The sequence below is a fragment of the Apiospora hydei genome (genome assembly GCF_038363865.1).
Source record: "Apiospora hydei strain CBS 114990 chromosome Unknown utg000005l_segment0_segment0, whole genome shotgun sequence".
NCBI lineage: Eukaryota > Fungi > Ascomycota > Sordariomycetes > Amphisphaeriales > Apiosporaceae > Apiospora > Apiospora hydei.
This window is the reverse complement of record NW_027117364.1, coordinates 3,421,091-3,440,912: the sequence shown is the minus strand read 5'-3', so window position 1 is coordinate 3,440,912 and position 19,822 is coordinate 3,421,091. Positions and strand designations below refer to the sequence as shown.

At 54.8% G+C, this 19,822-nt stretch overlaps 6 protein-coding genes across 6 annotated transcripts; 3 read left to right on the top strand and 3 right to left on the bottom strand.

Moving 5' to 3' along the window:
- Positions 1 to 447: 447 nt before the first annotated feature.
- Positions 448 to 2,915, top strand: PG997_006528 (uncharacterized protein; the record flags this gene model as incomplete). Its single annotated transcript, XM_066810843.1, has 4 exons — positions 448 to 1,693; positions 1,744 to 2,347; positions 2,397 to 2,551; positions 2,629 to 2,915. 4 exons carry the CDS (start codon positions 448 to 450, stop codon positions 2,913 to 2,915), a joined length of 2,292 nt encoding a protein of 763 aa, XP_066669766.1.
- A 2,036-nt stretch (positions 2,916 to 4,951) lies between these two features.
- PG997_006527 (indoleamine 2-3-dioxygenase family protein) lies at positions 4,952 to 6,524 on the top strand (the record flags this gene model as incomplete). Its single annotated transcript, XM_066810842.1, has 2 exons — positions 4,952 to 5,289; positions 5,516 to 6,524. 2 exons carry the CDS (start codon positions 4,952 to 4,954, stop codon positions 6,522 to 6,524), a joined length of 1,347 nt encoding a protein of 448 aa, XP_066669765.1.
- A 381-nt stretch (positions 6,525 to 6,905) lies between these two features.
- Positions 6,906 to 9,345, bottom strand: PG997_006526 (transketolase; the record flags this gene model as incomplete). The annotated part of the gene is made up of 5 exons (XM_066810841.1): positions 9,277 to 9,345; positions 8,907 to 9,049; positions 8,740 to 8,824; positions 7,783 to 8,682; positions 6,906 to 7,709 (listed from the first exon to the last, which is right to left on the bottom strand). Exons 1-5 carry the CDS (start codon positions 9,328 to 9,330, stop codon positions 6,906 to 6,908), a joined length of 1,986 nt encoding a protein of 661 aa, XP_066669764.1. The 5' UTR covers positions 9,331 to 9,345.
- Positions 9,346 to 12,144: 2,799 nt separating this feature from the next.
- Positions 12,145 to 12,630, bottom strand: PG997_006525 (uncharacterized protein; the record flags this gene model as incomplete). The annotated part of the gene is made up of 1 exon (XM_066810840.1): positions 12,145 to 12,630. One exon carries the CDS (start codon positions 12,628 to 12,630, stop codon positions 12,145 to 12,147), a length of 486 nt encoding a protein of 161 aa, XP_066669763.1.
- Positions 12,631 to 13,862: 1,232 nt separating this feature from the next.
- Positions 13,863 to 17,170, top strand: PG997_006524 (ribosomal protein L19; the record flags this gene model as incomplete). Its single annotated transcript, XM_066810839.1, has 3 exons — positions 13,863 to 14,068; positions 14,097 to 15,799; positions 15,861 to 17,170. 3 exons carry the CDS (start codon positions 13,863 to 13,865, stop codon positions 17,168 to 17,170), a joined length of 3,219 nt encoding a protein of 1,072 aa, XP_066669762.1.
- An 834-nt stretch (positions 17,171 to 18,004) lies between these two features.
- On the bottom strand, positions 18,005 to 19,332 carry PG997_006523 (ER-derived vesicles protein ERV41; the record flags this gene model as incomplete). The annotated part of the gene is made up of 3 exons (XM_066810838.1): positions 18,005 to 18,474; positions 18,578 to 19,156; positions 19,251 to 19,332. 3 exons carry the CDS (start codon positions 19,330 to 19,332, stop codon positions 18,005 to 18,007), a joined length of 1,131 nt encoding a protein of 376 aa, XP_066669761.1.
- Positions 19,333 to 19,822: the final 490 nt, after the last annotated feature.

Below are 19,822 nucleotides of genomic sequence, written 5' to 3'. Positions count from 1 at the left end.
TATCGAACAGAGTTAAGAAGCACCTCCTAACCTGCTGCCTGCACTGGTTGGCTTTGCTTTCATCAACCCATTAGTCTGGACTCTGGACTCCAAGCACAGAGGCTCTTTTAGAGGGACAACTAGCTCTCTCAAGCCCCCCAGTCACCCAGTGCCCGCCCAGAAGCCCAGAAGAACGGAGGGGCAGCCCTTGTTGCGCATCCCAATTGGCACCCACCACCCACCACCCCTCCTCCACTCCGCTACCTTGTCTTTGCCTAGGGGCCTTACCACACCTACCTTACCAATACCAATACGTACGCTAGGATGGGTAGCAGCAGGTCATTCTAGCCAAGGTCACTTCACACTTCTCATGACGACCTCATCGACCACCGCCCTCCTCCTTCCCCAACCCTCCTCAACCTCGTCGTCATTGTCATTCCGAAAGAGAGTCCTTTCCTTTTCCTCGACATGGCGCCCAGACCCTATGACGAGGAGGAACTCTCCATTTCCCTCTCGCCCTCCCAAATCCGCCGCCGCGTCCCCGAGATTGCTGTGACGTCGCATCCGACATCCGAGACCGCTGCCGCCCGCAATGATGCCAGCACTCAACCACGCATCAGCCCCATACAGCCCGCCGCCCAGGGCCAGCAGCGCGACAAGGTCAGGCTCGAAGCCCGCGTCGGCCAGTACAACATCATTCGCACCCTCGGCGAGGGCTCCTTCGGCAAGGTCAAGCTCGCCGTCCACCGGAGCACCGGCCAGCAGGTCGCCCTCAAGATCATCGCGCGTAAGAAGCTCATTAGCCGGGACATGGTCGGCCGCGTCGAACGCGAGATTGAATACCTGCAACTGCTGCGCCATCCCCACATCATCAAGCTCTACACCGTCATCAAGACCCCCAATGAGATCATCATGGTGCTCGAGTATGCCGGCGGCGAGCTGTTCGACTACATCGTCTCCCATGGCCGCATGCCAGAGGAGAAGGCCCGCCGCTTCTTCCAGCAGATGCTGTGTGCCGTCGAGTACTGTCACAGGCACAAGGTGGTGCATCGCGATCTCAAACCGGAAAACCTGCTTCTGGACGACAGCCTCAATGTCAAGATCGCCGACTTCGGTCTTAGCAATATCATGACCGATGGCAACTTTCTCAAAACCAGTTGCGGCAGTCCCAACTATGCAGCTCCTGAAGTTATCAGCGGGAAGCTCTATGCCGGGCCTGAGGTGGACGTTTGGAGCTGTGGCGTGATTCTATATGTACTGCTTATAGGGAGGCTCCCCTTTGATGACGACCATATCCCAAGTCTATTTGCCAAGATCCAACGTGGTGTCTTTACGATCCCCAACTGGTGCCCGCAAGACGCGCAGAATCTGATGAGGAAGATGCTGGTGGTGAACCCCATGCATCGAGCCACCATTGAAGAAATCCGCCTCGACCCCTGGTTCCTGAGAGACCTGCCTGCCTATCTCGCCCCGCCGGTCGAGGAGTTCCTGAATACGGGCGTGGACCCTAACAAGGCCATTCAGCCCAGTGATATCGCGCCGCATGCACCCCAGCGAGTACAGGAGAAGCTGCATAACGAGGTCACGGAGAAGATCAGTAAGACCATGGGTTATGGCAAGAAGGATGTAGAGGAAGCACTTGGCGCCGATGAGCCATCCGCCATCAAGGATGCTTACATGATTGTGCGCGAGAATAAGCTGATGCAAGTGAATCGTAAGTTACCATTAGCATCGAATCTTCCTGAGTCCGAGACGTTCTAACAGCATCGCCAGCCGCTTACGGTACGGGGTCTGATAACCCGTTCTTCGCAACCTCGCCACCGACAGTATCTCACGAGGAGAATATGGCAGGTGTGACCGCTACTATGAGGGGGCAAGCCGCTCAGGAGACGGAGCTCTCGGAGTCACAGGCAAGTCCACTCAACGAGTCGGCCCGGTCGACGACTTCGACAGTTACCAGCAACTCGCCACGGGGATACGTCAGTAAAGTTGGCATTCTCCCCACCAGTCTGCCGGCGTTGCACAAGGAGTATCTGGAACGCCAGAACGCCGGTATTGAGGAGCCCCTGAAGAGCCAGCCCGTCCCCGATATACCACTACAGCCACGAACGCCCCAAGAGCAACAGGAAGCTGTGCGGCGCCTGAAGCCACATTCCAAGAGTGCTGTGAAGCTCGACGATGGAGCACGCCCACAAACCATGACACCAGTAGCCCCGAAAAAGACGAAACCTCTGCGGTGGCAGTTCGGGATTCGGTCACGGAATGCTCCTTGGGAAGCATTGTTGTGCATTTACAAAGCCCTTTCCAAGCTGAAGGCGTCTTGGATCGTGGACGAGGATTATGAAAAACTCCAAGGCGAAGGCGAACAGTAAGTTCAAATTCTGGCAACACTTTGAACAAGGCACTAATTCTGGTAGCGATGGCAGTCATTACAAGTCCTCGCATAAAGACTCGCATGATCCGTATGCGGGTATGTCAGCCAACGACATTGACGTAGCCACATTCGATCCTATCAAGTATTACCGTCTGCCCGCGGATCCGTGGCACATCGTCTGTCGGTGGAAGAAAGAAGGTAATTCACACTCGCCCCATCTTTGGGGGAGCGAAACCCACCCCCCGCAAATTCCTTGCCTGCTAACCTGAGTATAGATCTTCGTAAATCTGCAGTATCCACAGGAGGAGCTTCCTCGGAAACGGCATCCGAGAAGAACACGCACGTCTACTCGGTGCTCGACAACCGCAAACAAGATTTTGTGTATATGCGCATGGAAATCCAGATCTACGAGATGGAGTACGGCGTCTATCTCGTCGACTTCAAGTGCACCGGATACGAGCGAGAAGACGGAACCATGCTGGAGGAGAAGGACGTCATGAGTCCGTTCCCTTTCCTCGACATGGCTGCCAGGCTCATTATGCAGCTAGCGGAAGCTGATTAAGAGTACAATACGATCTGTTATGTTATATTTATGCACGGTTCGCTGGATTTTCTGGGCGTCTCCTCCTTTCGACGGCTATGGTTTCCCTCCTGGAAGGCTTTCGCCCTCGGCGCAAAGCCGTCCAAGTACTTTCGTTGTATACTGTCAAGTTGGCACGGCAGCTCGCTGCACCTTGGTAGGAAAGAGGCAGGCGACAGCTACGGTGTCGACTTGGAACTGTCTTGGGAGGCATCGGGATCCGAAATCACCACACACATTGCGTCGGAGTTATACATGGATGGGATCTTGATGAAGCACATGGAAAGGAAAGATGCGAAGAGGGGACTCAATGGCGCGGAGTTTGCTATACCCACGGTGGAATGTTTATGTTTGGCTTTAGTTTGCTGGATGGGCATCTTTGGGATGTTGTTTTACTGGCCAAGAAGGGTATCCTTGATTTTTTGTGTTTGAGGGATCTTGATTGTTTGATGATATGGCGGAGGGGGTCAATAAGGGAGGAGGGAAACAAGAACAGCATGCTTGATAGATGGCGGGCGGGCACGATGTGTCATTTTCCATGGCGTGTCCGGCGTAGCATTGACAGGGGCATCAGCAGGAGTATGTCGTATATGCGCTGCGAATCGATTGAGAATCTAAATGTTTCCGGATATTTTCCCACCGCCACGGTGTGTCAAAAAGAAGAGATAGGTGACTACCAATACTACGTGTGTAAGGATACATCCAGCGCCATTTGCTTGGGGCTATCCCTGATCTTATTGTGGAAGCTGAAGTCTATTTGTCCCGTGCTTGGCAATCCAGAGGAATCTGTTGGCTGAACGGCATTTTCAATACAATCTGTTGTGGACTTGAGGATCCCGGGCACCGGGGTTGCATTTTGAACCCCGTCGGTGGCTGATAAGAGTGTTTGGGTGCGAGTCATTCATTGTTCACGTGAGTGGCCGGAAGATTCCGGCCACAGGATCGGTCAAGGCCGGGTTTGAGTGGGGACGGGTCGACGACTGGGAAATCTTCTGCGAGGGAATCTATTACTAACAAGTGCCAATCTTCGCCCTCCTGATTCGAGCTCGGCTCCGGGCACTACACGCCCCAGATTATGTGTCACGGCAACCATCCATCATCTGGTCTGGGGAAATTACGAAATAATATTGTCGGTCGTCCCTCCCCTCGGGATACACTGCCAGCCAACACCAATCTGGACTGGGACGAGAGACGATAGCTACGGAACGCCACAGTCCAACTCAGCTAGAGATCTTTAGTTTACTTTAGCATTTATCGATGTGTAAGTCCGCTTCTTGCCGTTTCGAAACTCTGGAAAGTGAAGAAGACACAAAAAGTGACAAACACGCAGTAGTAACACAGCGGCGGGCGGATAAGGGCGCCTGCAAACAAAAGCCGCCTAGAACCTTGAGGAAGGGGAGTGGGCGAGGGTTTGTTCCGTGTATGTGTTTGCGGTATCGGTGTAATGAAAAAAGGACCAGCTTATGCTTGCCAAAAAAAGCCAAGAGAGATAGGCAATGAGGAGGGAGGCCGGCCTGCCCCCGCTCAGGGCTTGGTGGTGTTGTGGCCGGAAAGATTCCGGCCACGATGTATATTAGCGGACGCTTCGGCCGGCCGGTCTTGGAGTTTGACTTTGACTCTCACTTCCCATCAAACACCAGAAAACCACCAGTCCTCCTCTCCAGAGTACCCCTCCAACAGACAACCTCAGGGTCACACAAGTTGCAAGTGCAACTCGAACCCGATCTAGGAATTTTACCCCTTTTTACCAAGTCGACACCAACACCCTCTTTATTGGCATACCCTCGTCATCCCTCGTCGAACTTCCCATCATACACACGCGCGCGCAGGGACCAAGACATCAAACCCTCGACCAGCAACACTTTGACCCTCCTCTCGTCCACTAGATCATCAACAACAATAAACAAGATGGGTTCCATCTCCGTCCCCGCCCCCTTCACCGTCCTAACCGACGCCCAACCCGACAACACCTCCCTCCCCGCCTTCATGGTCTCCACGTCGCGCGGCTTCCTCCCCGCATGGAGCCCGTCGTCGAGCTGCCGCCGGCCTTCGCCGCGGTCGAGTCCCTGCTGAACCGGATGCCCGTCAAGACGCTCTCGGGCGAGCCCGGCCTGCTGGCGACGGGCCAGTTCGGCGACGCCGTCCTGGCCGAGCTCGAGGACTTGACCGAGGCCGTCGAGTGCTGCAAGGACGACCTCGTGTTGCAGAACGCCCTCTACCGCGATTACTCGTTCCTCGCGTCGGCGTACCTGCTCGAGCCCTGCCATATGCGCTTCCTCAAGGGCGAGGGGTACGGGCTTGCGCGGGACCGGTTGCCGGCTGTGCTGGCCCGGCCGATTGCGCGGTCTGCTGAGCTGTAAGTCTCACTACTACCTACTACCCCTTTTTTTTTCAACTTCATGTCCATCTCGTCCTCCCTTCACCATGTCCCATCAATCTCGGGTACCCCTTTTCATCTCATCTCTTGCCTTCCATCTCGTCCTTCCCGCGTAAAGCCTTTGTCATGTATTATTCAAAACACATATGCTTTCGCTCTTCTTCTCCCTACCTCCATCTCCTTACTGACGTAAACTTCCTCTCAGATGTGGCTTCAAGCCCTTCATGGAGTACGCCGGCTCCTACGCCCTCTTCAACTACAAGCTCGTCGACCCGGCGCGGGGCCTAGCCTACGACAACCTGCGCCTCATCCGCGCCTTCGAGCACGGCCTGGACCCGGCCTCGTCCGAGGCCGGCTTCGTCCTGACCCACGTCGCCATGGTCTCCCACTCGGGCGCCCTCGTCGAGGGCGTCGTCAACGCCCTGGCCACCGTCTCTTCCTCGACCCCCGCCCCTTCGCAGCGCGCCGCCTTCAACGCCGGCCTGCAGTCCATCCTCGGCGCCCTGCTCAAGGTCAACGGCGCCATGGAGGGCATGTGGGACGTCTCCAAGCCGCGCTCCTACACCTCGTTCCGCACCTTCATCTTCGGCATCACCTCGCAGAGCATGTTCCCCAACGGCGTCGTTTACGAGGGCATCACCGACGGCGACAAGCCCCAGAGCTTCCGCGGCGAGTCCGGCGCCAACGACTCCATGATCCCCCTCATGGACAACTTCCTCGGCATCACCATGCCCAACACCCCGCTGACCGCGATCCTCAAAGACTTCCGCTCCTACCGTCCGGGCAACCACCGCGAGTTCCTCGAATGGGTCGCCCACGAGCAAGACCGCATCGGCCTGCGCGCCTACGCCCTCCGCGCCTCCGTCGCCCCCGCCGAGGCCGACGCCGACACCCTCGAGAGCCGCCGCCTCTGGCTCAAGATCCAGAACCAGGTCCGCGACTTCCGCTGGCGCCACTGGTGCTTCGCCCGCGAGTACATCCTGAAGCAGACCTCGCACCCGACCGCCACCGGCGGCAGCCCCATCGTCACCTGGCTGCCCAACCAGCTGCTCGCCGTCATGGACGACATGCTCCAGATGCACAAACTCGTCGGCGGCAGCGCCGGCCGCCTCGGCACCGAGTGCGAGGACATCATGGAGCAGGTGGCGCGCCAACGCGACACCCTCGACAAGGAGGTGGCAAAGTATTGCGCAGAAAGGGGCGTCACTCGATAGATTGATAAACTTCCAAATAAACGAAATTTTCAAATGCACAGGAGCAACTTACCATGCAGGCTGTGCAACTCCAGACTTTCGCAATATCTTCACCCAAATATACTTACTGCCAGGCCAGCGGAGCTGGTGCGTTGCTATCTCGCATTGAACAACACCACGTAGATACTGGCCCAGTCAGCGTTGGCAGTCACAATCAGTATAAAGATACAATGTACATAGTAAATAGACCACACGCTTTGATGGAATCATCTTGGGTATTTGTTCATCAAATCTTGCATTTGTCTTTCGCTATTTTACCCTCCTAAAGTCTATATACCAGTGCCATCAAGTCATGCTGAATCATCATTGTATTACTCATCTTTCCCCACGCAACATCTAAATCTAGATAAGCTGCTGGAAAGCGCGGTTGATCGGCGAGCGAACGTTAGGAACGCTCTTCCAGAAGTCCACGGTGGCGACGGCACGCTTGGAGATACCCTCGGGGGTGAACTCGAACTTCTCGTACACATCCTTGTAGGCACCCGAGGCACCGAAGCGGTTGATACCGAACTGCTCGTGGGTGTAACGCTCCCAGCCCATGGTGCTCATGACCTCAACGGACAGAGACGGGATACCGTCGGGCAGGACGCTGAGGCGGTACTCCTTGCTCTGGGCATCGAAGACCTCGAAGCAGGGCATCGAGACGATACGGGCCTTGATGTTGTGCTTCTCCTTGAGGTACTTGACGGCATCCACACAGATGCAGACCTCGGAACCAGTCGAGACCAGGGTGACGTCAGCACCCTCAACCTCGTGCAGAACGTAACCACCCTTGATCGCGTTGGCGATGGTGGAGCCCTCAAGCTGGGGCAGGTTCTGTCGGGACAGAGCAATGATGCTGGGAGTGTGCTTGGAAGTGAGGGCGACGTAGTAGGCAGCGCTGGTCTCGTTGCCATCGGCAGGGCGCCAGACCATGCAGTTGGGGAGAGCACGGAAGTGAGCCAGAGTCTCGATAGGCTGATGGGTAGGACCATCCTCACCAAGACCGATGGAGTCGTGGGTGGCGACCCAGATGGCACGGATCTGGGACAGGGCAGACAGGCGGACGGCGCCAGCAGCGTAGGAGACGAAGTTCAGGAAGGTACCACCGTAGGGGACAATAGTACCGTAGGCGGCCAGACCGTTCATGATGGCACCCATACCGTGCTCACGGACACCGTAGCGGATGTAGCGGCCGGAGTAGTCGCCGAGGCCAGTGGAGGGGGGGCTGGAAGTCGACGGCCTCCTTCCAGCGAGTCAGGTTGGAGCCAGTCAGATCGGCAGAACCACCAACGAGCTCGGGGAGAACCTCGTGAATCTTCTGGAGAACGATCTCGGACAGCTTTCGCGAGGCGACAGCGGAATCTGAGGGGGTGTAGGTGGGAAGGTTCTTCTCCCAGCCCTCGGGGAGCTCGCCCTTCTGGCGGCGGACGAGGTCGGCATGCTTAGCCTGGTGCTTCTCGCCGTACTTGGCGAACAGCTTGTTCCACTCCTCCTCAGCAGCGGCACCCTCGGCGGCGTGCTTGTTGTAGAGGTCGTAAACTTCCTGGGGAACGGCGAAGCTCTGCTCGGGGTTGAAGCCGAACTTCTGCTTCAGCTGCTTGATATCATCGGCCTTAAGGGGCGAGCCGTGAACGCCGTGGGTGCCCTGGTTGAGCGAACCGAAGCCAATGGTGGTTCGGAGCTTGATCATGGAGGGCTTGTCCTTGACCTCCTGGCACTTCTTGATAGCGGCAGCAATGCCGTCAAGGTCGTTGTCGCCGTCATCGACGACAACGACGTGCCAGCCGTAGGCCTCGTAGCGCTTAATGGTGTCCTCAGTGAAAGCGACGTTGGTGTCACCATCGATGGAGATATGGTTGTCATCGTAGATGGCAATCAGGTTGCCGAGCTGCAAGTGACCAGCCAGAGAAGAAGCCTCGCCGGAAACACCCTCCATCAAGCAACCATCACCCATGAAGGTGTAGGTGTAGTTGTCGACGATGGGGAAGCCATCCTCGTTGAAGGTAGCGGCGGTGTGGGCCTGAGCGATGGCAAGACCAACGGCGTTGGAGATACCCTGGCCAAGAGGACCAGTGGTGACTTCAATACCAGGGGTGTCGTGGGCCTCGGGGTGACCGGGTGTGATGCTGTCAACAGTCTACGAGCAAAGCATTAGCATGAGGTATTTGGGAGATTGAGGCTCGATTATACATACGCGGAACTTCTTGAGGTCGTCGATGCTCAGCTCGTATCCGTAGAGGTGGAGGAGGGCATACTGGAGCATGCAGCCGTGTCCGTTGCTAAGAGAAGATTGATGTCAGTATAGTGATCGAAACACAAGCTGTACGTATAACGGAACAGGGACGAGAGGTTGCAACTTACGAGAGGACGAAGCGATCGCGGTTGAGCCACTTAGGGTTCTTGGGGTTGAACTTCATGAAGTTGTTGAAAAGGACGTGGGCGACCGGCGCCATACCCATAGGCGCACCGGGGTGGCCGGAGTTGGAGTGGAACGTGGCATCGGCCTGGAGGGGTTGCGGTCAGTACGAAGTCTCTGTGGTTCCTAGGCGAGGCAGTATGTGATTGCAGGGCAATTGCTGTCGGTTGACCCTGAAGGCCTCATGACGTTTGTTGAACCATAAACAAATCATCATGGAGGGGCAGACTGCAATTGGGTGCGGGCGGGGGCGGGGTGACGAGATTTTGGCTTTCGGAGAGGCCAGAAGCGAGGGAGAGGAGGAGGAATACTCACGGCCAGCGTTCGGATGGTGTTGATGGCACGCCAATCAGTCTCTGTGTAGCCCATGATTGCGGTGTTGACGGTGATTCAATCTGGGAAGTAGTGGTATTTCTTGAATGAAAGTGGTTGGTATGGGAGAGGGAGAAATAAAGGGAAAGTGGCAGGAGTGCGGGAAATGCACGATGGGTTAATAAGGCAGCTTGCCTTGACTCTCTGGAGGGGCAAGGCAGGCAATGAACACACACTCTGCTTGCTCTCTCTCACATTCTGTCTGCCGCATACCTCATCGGATCACTGTGGTCCTGACACACTAACGCGACCATCTGGAGACCCATTGATCCAATCCATTTCCCACCTTGCCATTGAGTGGGGGTGATTGACTTGGTCCTGTACATCCACGGCCAGATTCACGCTGAGGATATACATTTGCGGATTAACCTTTTCATGCATCGCATTGGCTTGGCCCTTTCTGGCTCTGCCGTTGTAGGAGACAGACAAAAGTCCAGTCTTTTTTTATTTCTTCGCCCCATTCCGCCAGCTCTTCGTGCTGGTGGCTGGCCTTTTTTTGGTCTACGTCTACGTCTACTTCTGGCCGCCTTTCCTGCCGGCCTGAGTGGAAGATGGAGGGGCAGGTCCAGCGAACCTGCCATGGGGCCCTTGGGCCCGTACTGCCCGTACTGCCCAGAGCTCTATCGTGTCGATACAAGGCACTTACCAAGCACTTGCAAGCCGATTCCCTGTCGAATGGACCTTCTTCGGCAGCTACGGTTCCCAAGCTCCCCTCAATATGACGCACTTTGTATCCATGAATAGCCACCTAGCTCCCATCAACAGTTTTTTTCTGCTCTCCGTCTACAATCAATTGATGTATTCTCCCCCCTTCCTTGCCTTTCGCCAGGCCCAAGTACCTTGGCGGACTCACTTGCTACCTAGCCAACACACGTATCACCCAGCCCAGCCTGCCCGCATAGGTCGGCCATACAAGGAGGCGTAAAGCACGAAGGGTCCATCCATCCACCCTTACCGCCTCACATACATCCATAGTTGAAACAGCTAGAATGTTGCTGAAAGAAGCCGAGTTGAGCTGGCCGTCCTCGACAGCCCGACTAGCAAAGCGGTGATCGACGGACTCGGTGCTAATGGCCAGGAACGTAAGATCCAAGGTGAAGACGCATCTGCCAATCTCTGCACTTGAGTTGCCTAGATAAGATGCATATGATACATGCATACTTGCGGGCAACCTTATAAAATAGTGCATCCGTAGCAGCGAGTAGAGCATCGGTGGTAGAGTGACGAACAGCATGGATCACTCCCAGCCAATCAATCGTACACAGGTTCCGTTGCTCACTCAGCAACGCCCTTGGTTACATCCTGTCTCATGAAGCTGTTCCAGTGGCAGACTGCCCTCCCTTCATGAATGCATCGAACCGAAAAAGCTACCTCCGGCGGCGATAAATGTTCCCTCTATGTTGTTTCCGAATTTTCTCTACATCGTACTAGTCAGCCTGGCCTGCTTCTGCTGTGTACACACGGAGGACGGCGCGCCGGTCCAGCGTAGCATGTAGGCCTAACGCCGATATTAGTGAATCCCGTAGAAGTTTTTCAATGTTGCGAGTCAAGGAGCGGTGGAGAGCTAGCCACAAACACGTTGGGACAACAAGATCATCTTTGGTCTTGGCTGTAACCCGGCCGAATCCGCCGGGACACGTTTCGATGGGGACTTGCCTCTGTCCGCCCTTTCATCTCATTGGCGTGGCTAAATTGGCTTGCGATGCGGGTCGTGTGAATTCAGCCCGAAAAGCCCGTCAGTCTCGGAGTTTACGCCGCGTCAAACATGGGTCCTATATCAGTGTCCAAGTATGTAAAGAAAGGCCTTGCTCCCCGGGCTCTCTGCCACCAAGTAACTCGACGGCGCAAAGTTTGTTGTTTTGTCCCTGTTTTATTGTTTTCACGACCCGAGGTCAAGTTCTATAACTTGAGAACGACAACTAAGCCATCCAAGGTCTGGAAGATTCGGGGTATGTGCATTTCATCTCGATGAGCGTGAGCGACGTTGTTCGGTCTGCGCCGAATCTCTGAGAGTGGTAAAGTCCTAACCAATCACGGGAGAGGGGCTATGACTTATCGGGCTGTCTTAAGTGGTGACCTCGAAAGCCACTCGAGGTAAGTATCTGTGGACACTACATGACATGTGCCTAAGCACTCGAATATATATCCCCTAGAAACATCCGAGTATCTTTTCGGTGACTTTTTGTCGATGAACCATTGGGGTTTCGGCCTGTGTATTAGCAAGTGACCCTCAGCACAGCAATAACTTCATACAGTTCCCAGACTCCGTCGAGATTATTTTCCAACATTACTTATATGTGCATTGCCAGTCCTTCGTGTCCAAGCAAATCTTCAATGTGCCCTTCTTTGGGTCTGCGTACGGAGTGTTCTCTGCAGCATCGAACCCAAACAACTGTGCTCCTCGCACCGTTGAATCGGGACGACGCTTTCTTCCCATAGTATGTGGCTTCAGAACTAAGACTCCAAGGCGAATCTCGCATAGAGATGTAAGCCCGGTGATCTCCATATGACCGCAAGTCCAAGGAGTAAGTTATCTCTGTGAAGTTGCTGAATGTTGACCTATTGAGCTGTTAGATATCTCAGGGGTTGGGGAGCTTGCCGGCATCGATGTTATGGGCTTGTCCATGTCTCATATGATGGACAGTAAAGGATGGGAACTGGAACCAATTATATCATTTCCACTTACAGATGTCCATATCCAGTCACCACGGGTCCTATTGCGCCTCCTCGTTTTCAAGACATTATGTTCGAGTCATGTGTTGCTGCGATTAGCTACTAGATCTGAGGTTTCCATGCAGTGTTTGCTTGTCTTCAACTAGAACCAGAATCTGTCCAGCTTGACTGGATGGCCTTTCCTACCCTCTCCAGTCGTGCGGCTGCCCGCCTAGCTTCCAATGCCGACTCAGAGGTGGGAGCGATCATGGTGCTCAGCAGCATAGGGGCCTCATCAACCTCGCCATCATTGGGGATTTCCGACGACTGCCCAGTCTGATTAAAGCCATCAGGGTTCATCTCAACGTAGGCGGGCATCTCTTGAAGAGCATCGTGTTGAGCAGTGTCGGTTTCTATGAAAGAATGGATGAGAAAGGGGCCATTGCTGGCGTGCTCGACTATGACGCGTTGGGGGCTTCCTAACCCAAGCCGCATCGCCGACTCGTGCACCAACAGGGCAGAATGTGTCAAGGTCGACAGTGCTTGGGCTTGCTGCTGTGTTCGAGCTGATGAAATGAGAGGTGTTCTCGTGCGATCTGCGAGATGCACCGCCAGGCCGGGATGCTGTGAGGGCAGGTTGGCCATTGTAAAGCAACAGGGCTTGCAGGCGGGACCGATACCGACAAGCGCAGGATGTATGTATGATGGAAGGGCTCGCAACTCAGACTCGTCGACGAAGGAACGGGGGAACGAAGGAACGAAAGATCATCAGGCAGTACCGCGTTTCCCACTATATGCTTTTACTGCCTCTGCCAAGGGAATGCGCCAAAGAACCAAATGTATCGGACGTGTGACCTACAACATTGAAAGAGCTGCAGATGGCGTGCTGTGTGATGTCGTTGCCAGGTGTTTCCAACTGCGTGACGGTAACAGGTGCAGAGGTCAGTTGCAGTCTTTCGTTACCTGCAAATGGCCATGGGTGGGATGCACGATGACGCCTGTACCGGAGGTGTAACGGTGCAGGTAGCACCGGCTGCTCAGCTGCTACAGCCTACAGCACGTTTAGGCTTTACCCCACAGAGTTATGGCTTGACACAGCTGACCGACTCCAGTTGCGCTGCTCTGCTGCATTGCTTCTCTAGCTGCCCCCTTAGCTCGCTCTACCTAAGAAGGTCATCAACAGTAGGTTAAAACGGCATCTCATTCAGAGCCTAATTGCCATTGAGCAGTTTCCTTGGCTTTTAATTCCGAATCGCTCGCCCATCAATCGCTTCGACCGTCAAGTAAGTCAACGTCGCTCGGCTTGGCTAGAGGGAGATCTTCGAGTTGATGCATCCAAGTGGGACGACGGTTAAACGCCGTAGCCCCCGGCCCAGGTTGTGGTCCCGCGAATAGCAGGCACCCTTACCCATAGCAATCGATACTTCGATGTATCGCAATATTCGCTGATCCTCACAGCCAAGACCATTTTGGGGGCGACCTGGTCGCAACCGCCATACGAGATAACCTCCACGACAGGCAGCAACTGTGTATGCATGTGACATACGGAGCATGGGACTGTTTATTACCTATGTCCTGCCCGAAAACGTCATTCCCGAGAAGACTTTGTGTGCACTAGCCATTGAATGACACGACAAGAGACAAGGACCGACACGACAAGGGAACGACAGCACGCTACCACGATGAGCGGTGGAGCTGCCTCTGCCATACCGGGGCACCGTCCGCCTCGGCGCGCTCGCCCAACTGTGCGAACAGTACGTTCTTGCTTTTCCTCAGTCGCATCTTTGACATTTATCGCCCGATATGCTGCCGCTTTGACATTTTCCCTTCGCGTCGTGTCTTGTCTCGACAATCTTGTTCTGTGAGACTGACTCGCAATGGCGCCGCCCCGACAGAAACTACGGAACGGCACCTGGATCATCCCCGGCACAGGCGAACGATCGCGGCGGCAGTTTACGCTACGGGATATCAGCTTGGACGGCCCCGGCGACGACGATGAGCGAATGCGACCGATCCTCCAGCAGCCCACGGTTCGCGAGAAAATACAGACTGTCTTCTACAACCTCTGCTTGGGCATCTATTGGTTTTGGTCATGGCTGAAGTCGCCAAAGGGCCGTGGCACGCTCCAAGTGCTCCATAGCCTACCTGCTGGCTAGCATGGGCACTTTCTTGCCGCCCTTTGCGAGGTTCCTCGGACCCTTAGACGGCAAGCACATTGTCGCCACGATCACGGTCTATTTCCACCCAGCGAGGACCGTCGGGTCGCAGATCGAGGCTGTAGCCATTGCCATCGTGGCAGTCATGTATGCGCTACTCATCGGTATTATGTCCATGGCTACATCCGTACTGGTGGGCTCGGTGTGGGAACAAGTGACACTGTCCTATGTTTTGATATTGGTCGTCTTCATCGGAGGTGGCATGGGCTTCATTGGTTGGGCGAAGCAGAAGCTGAACAACCCTCTGGTTGGCGTTGGCGCCAGTATAGCATCCATTGGCATCATCACCATCATCACCAAGGAGAACTCAGTCCACAGCGGTGTATTCACCAATCACAAGATTATACAGTCGCTGAAAATATTGTTGATGGCTACCACAGGCTCGACAGCTGTCAACCTACTACTGTGGCCGACGCTTGCGAGAAACGGCCTTCGGAGTACCATGCGCACTGCCTCTGTTTCTCTTGGCGACATGCTATCTGTGATCACCAAGGGATTTTTGAGTGGTGCCGAAGAAGACTTGAGCTGTGAGGCATTTACTAAATCCTCGGCCGAGTATAGATCTACACTGACGGCCATGAACAAGAACTTGAGAGAGTCGAAATACGAATACTACATACTGGGCCAAGAGCGCATCTACCAACATGACAAGGAGGTTGTGAGAGCTATGGAGCGACTGGCACAGTCTCTTGGGGGGCTCAGGAGTGCGGCTAATACCCAATTCGAGCTTTTGAAGGAGATGTCCGCCAGCTCCACAAACAACAGGCCCTTCTCTTCAAGCAGCAATATTATGTCGCCTACATCTGCGCGACCTACGTCAGCTCATCTCAGAAGTGGCATGAACTTTGCGGTCTTATCGGCCATTGATGAATCTCCAGATGAGAGGAACGAGTTGGATCCGCCAACGCCATTCTCAGAGCATCCACCAGGCACTCCAACATCCCTTGCTTCTAGCATTGTCCGCACGCCTTCGGGCATCTTCGAGATCTTCATTCAACGGCTTGGTCCTTCTATGAAATCTTTGGTTCACACCTTGGCGGAAATTTTGCGAGAGCCGCCCTTTGGCTTACCCGGCAGCCCTATCTGCATCAATGAGAACTTCAAACATAGTGTACAAGATGCTTTGATGCTATTCAACTCTCATCGTGCCAAGGCACTGGAAGAAATCTACAGAAATATCGAGATGGAGAGAGCCAGGCCTGAAAACGTGCAAGCCGATTATGAGGAGGTAGCGGCTGCCTGTGGGCATTTCTCTTTCAGTCTTCTAAGTCTGGGCGACGAAACCGAGAAATATTTGGATGCACTTGAGGATCTCAAGTTCGTTACAGAAACTCATCGCAGAAGTTGGGATTTCCTGAAGTTATGGCGTTATATAGGCTTCCGGCGATCCAAGCCGGCTGAGGATGACGCAGAACGGCAACCGCTCGTCAAGCCGATCAAGAAACTTCGCCGATCTGCTTTACCAAAGGGTATCCCAGATAAGATTACGCAGAGACGCGACTCTTTCAGCTGGGATGCGGCACCTCAAGCAAGCACCAGTCTCCGATGGACATCACAAAAGACTCTGCAGTTCTTTCGTTTCCTCTCCAGGGATGACAGTAAGTACATCTGATGACGATGCCCACCTCTTCCAAGTCGGTTGCTAACAACGCTTTCTAGTCAAGTTCGGTCTCAAAGTCGGCATTGGCGCTGCCCTCTATGCCATGTTTGCCTTCCTCCCCCAGACGCGTCCAATATACCAGCACTGGCGTGGCGAATGGGGTCTGCTCTCCTTCATGATCGTCTGCAGTATGACCGTAGGCGCCTCGAACACCACCGGTCTTTCGAGATTCACGGGTACAGTCATGGGCGCCGTATTCGTGTTGATCAACTGGTGGATCTCGGGCGGCGAGCCCATTTCGCTTGCGTTGCTCGGGTGGCTCGTGTCGTTTGGTACCTTTTACATAATGGTAGACCGCGGCAACGGACCCTTCGGCCGCTTCATCCTCCTCAGTTACAACGTCTCATCTCTTTACGCCTACTCGCTCACCCAGAAAGTCGACGACGATGACGATGATGAGGGAGGAGTCGACCCCATAATCCAGCAGATCGCCTTCCACAGAGTTGTTGCCGTATCTATGGGTATCCTCTGGGGTCTGATCATCTGTCGCCTGATTTGGCCCATCTCTGCCCGGCGGAAGTTCAAGGAGGGTCTTTCCGTGTTATACCTACAAATGGGTCTTATTTGGAAGCGCGGCCCCCTCGCCATGCTCCTCCGCAACGACGCCGCCGCCGAGTCGTACATGAAGATGGGCGAACAGGCCGCCATGCAGCGCTACGCGACACAGTTGCAGACGCTCTGCGCGGCGGCGCTCAACGAGTACGAGCTGCGCGGGCCCTTCCCCGCTGACGCCTACCGTCGCATCCTGGCCTCGACGCAGCGCCTGCTCGATGCCTTCCACGCCATGAGCCTCGTCACCATGAAGCACGGCCGCCTCAGCGAGGGCGAAAAGGCTTTATTGTACCACACGGCCGAGGAGCGCGCTCAGCTCTGTTCCCGTATCTGCCACGTGTTTCAGGTCCTCGCCAGTAGCGTCATGCTCGAGTACCCGCTCACGGACGCGATCCCCAGCGTCGCGGGCACGCGCGATAAGCTGCTGGGCAAAATCTTCCGGTTCCGCAAGGAGACTGCACATCAACTGCATCAACAGCAGGAAGATGTTAACGGCGGCGGCGGCGGCGAAGACGACCACAATCGCAGGCAACAGCAGAATGGGGAGATCCAGAGGAACTTCACGATGGACCAGCAGAACCGCTTGGCCAGCAAAAAGGCAAAGCTGAGCGGGGTCACGGTCGAGGAGCCCGACTACGCGCTCTTGTATGCGTATGCCTTAGTTACGGGCCAGGTGGCTAAAGAGCTCGAAGTCGTCGAGAAGGAGGTCGAGGCCCTGTTTGGACGATTGGACGAAGATGCGCTGCTGTTGCAGTAATTTGTGGGAGTGGTGGTATGGTTGCAGATAAAGCCACCCACCCCTATCACACATACATATCATAACCTACTATTACTATCACTACCCACGACTACTACTGCCACCACCGAATATTACTATTAATGATAAGCACAAGTAAAGCTTGGCTACCTAATAGGCGGCTACTCTGCCCTTTGGGTTGGCACGTCACACACGGATAAGGTCTAATGAACAGTCTTGCAAATACACTCGAGCAGGATGGATCAGTGTTAAGACTCGACCACTTCTTAGTATAAATATGTTGGTTACTAGACTAGATCTTTATACTGCAAAGAGAATTCAGGAAGACCACCTCTGAGTTTAGAATTCGATTTCCTTTACTGGCTTGGGGTTGTGATTTGACTTGAACACGATACCTAGATTGTTTCTCGTGGCGGATGACCGTTAAGAACTTACAGCTTAGCCATATATAGGCAATCCAGTTGCTGAAGCAAGCCCGACTTATTGGGACAAATCTTACCCTGGACAAAAACCGAAACAATACATCACTTTATAACCAGGCTGGAAGATAACGAGTCAAGAGAGGAGGGAAAACTGTTGATTTCCTCATCGAAAAGCTCTCCTTATATACACACAAAGCTGACCCAGATTCCCGGAACTCCAGGGGGAAGAAGAAATGGCTTTCCCGTAAAAATACCCTTTAGATGAATACCCAGAGGCTGCTCTCTCTCTCGTCTACCTTCGCCTTGCTCGAGTGCCCGATTTAGTTCTTTGTTATATCTTTTACATCTATTTTCTCCCACCTTCTCCCTATCTTGTAGCAATCCGCCGCTGCCGGCATCTGCACGAAGCAGCTTACTCATCGTAGCCCCTTTTCTCGACACCGATCATGCCCTGACTCTGCCCCCTCCGGCGCCGTCCCCAGACCTCCTTAATCCACTCGCTGAGCGTGAATCCCCAATGGCAAGCGACGAGGACGCCCGAGAGGACATTAATGACCTTGACGGCGAAGCTCAGGAACCCGTCGCGCGTCTCCTCGACCGTCAGCAGGATGGGCTCGATGTCGTACTTGAAGAAGATGCCCGGCACGTTGAACTCGGAGATCTCGTGGCTCTGCTCCGTCACGGCGTACTGGTTGGTGAAGATGGTGCTCGACGCCGCGTGCGCATGCCCGACCGTGTACACGGTGGGCACCACCGACATGAAGTACTGGAACTTGTGGAAGTTGGCCGAGGCCTGGTTCACGGTGCGGTCGAGTGGGTTGACGAGGGACGGGAAGTAGGGCCCGAAGGAGAACTCGTTGATGATGTGGGAGAAGTTGAATTCTGCAAAAGTAACACTCTCGGGTCAGCATATCCAGTGTTGTCTTTTTCAGGGGCGTGCTTTGGTATCACCCAGACAAAGGAAAGGAGCTTAGGGACTACTTACGGCTGTGGTCCAAATGTTCCCCGAATTCCATGTAACCGTGACCGCGGGCCGTGATGTGGAAATCGCCCTGGACCTTGTTCAGGTCCAGACTGCCCCAGATACGACAGCTGTCGGGCGAGCTCCCCCAGAGCCGCGGCGTCTTGCCCCAGCGGGCCTTCTTCTTGCCGAGGGCGACGATGTCGTGGACGTGCTCCTCGCCGAACCCTTCCTCGTCGTGCCAGCCGGCGCCCGTGACGGCCTTGCCGTGGCTGTCGAGGCCGAGCTTGTGGACGCCCTTGCTGTCGACCCACTGGTCCCACCTGGTCGGGTCCTCCTGGAGGCGCGAGGCGGCGAGAATGCGGTCGCCGGCAGCGTCCTGGACGTTGACGTGCAGGTCCTTGCACTGCATCTTGAGGATGATGTCGAGGTTGACCTGCATGCTGTGCCCGACGCTCTTCTCGACGGCGAAGGTGTGGTTCTCGGTTCCGCGCCACCACCGGCCGAGCTCCGACCATAGCAGGACCAGCGAGATAATGTACATGACGACGGACCACTTGCCTCCGCCCGACGTTCGAGTTACGTATTGTGGTTTCGATTTGGCTAATCGCAGGAGGATGCTCCTTGTCAGCCTTCTGTTCTTTTGGGGGGAAAGTGGAGAGTCGAATGACCTCCTATGCGTGGGCTGAATACGTACGGAATGCGTCGAATGCCTTGACGAAGCTGCTGGGCTCGGGCTCGTCGTCGAAGCCGCCATGTTTCTCGTAGCCGTTCATCATGATGGCGCTAACGATTAGAGGAACCGCCGACTGCCCATGTGATTCTCGTCAGGCCGATACGAGTAGCGCAATAAGTTCGATGTCGGAAATTCGGTCGTCTCGTCGCAGGTTCTGGAAAGGGACCTTGTCGCAAAGGGTCCGGGTTGTCGCAAATCGTGCCGAAGACAGGCAGACAACTGCAAGCAGCCGAGGTAATAGAGGTGGGCACGCGAGACTACCTCATTAGATTATTGCATGGGCAATTGGGAGCAATGGGCGCAAAGAAGAAGAAGAAGAAGAAAGTCAAAAGCCAGGTCCGTCCAGTATGCTGAAACCTTGCTTCAGGGCGTGTTGTTGTTCAATTGATCGACCTGGGCCGGCGATTAGTCGTCTCTGTCAGCGGGCTAGGGGTTGTACAGTCGCTATCACTAACAACTTTTTAGTCATATTGGGAGAGAGGACAGCTTTCACCAAGACGCGCCCAGGCTCTGCCCAGGCTCCATCTTCCGAG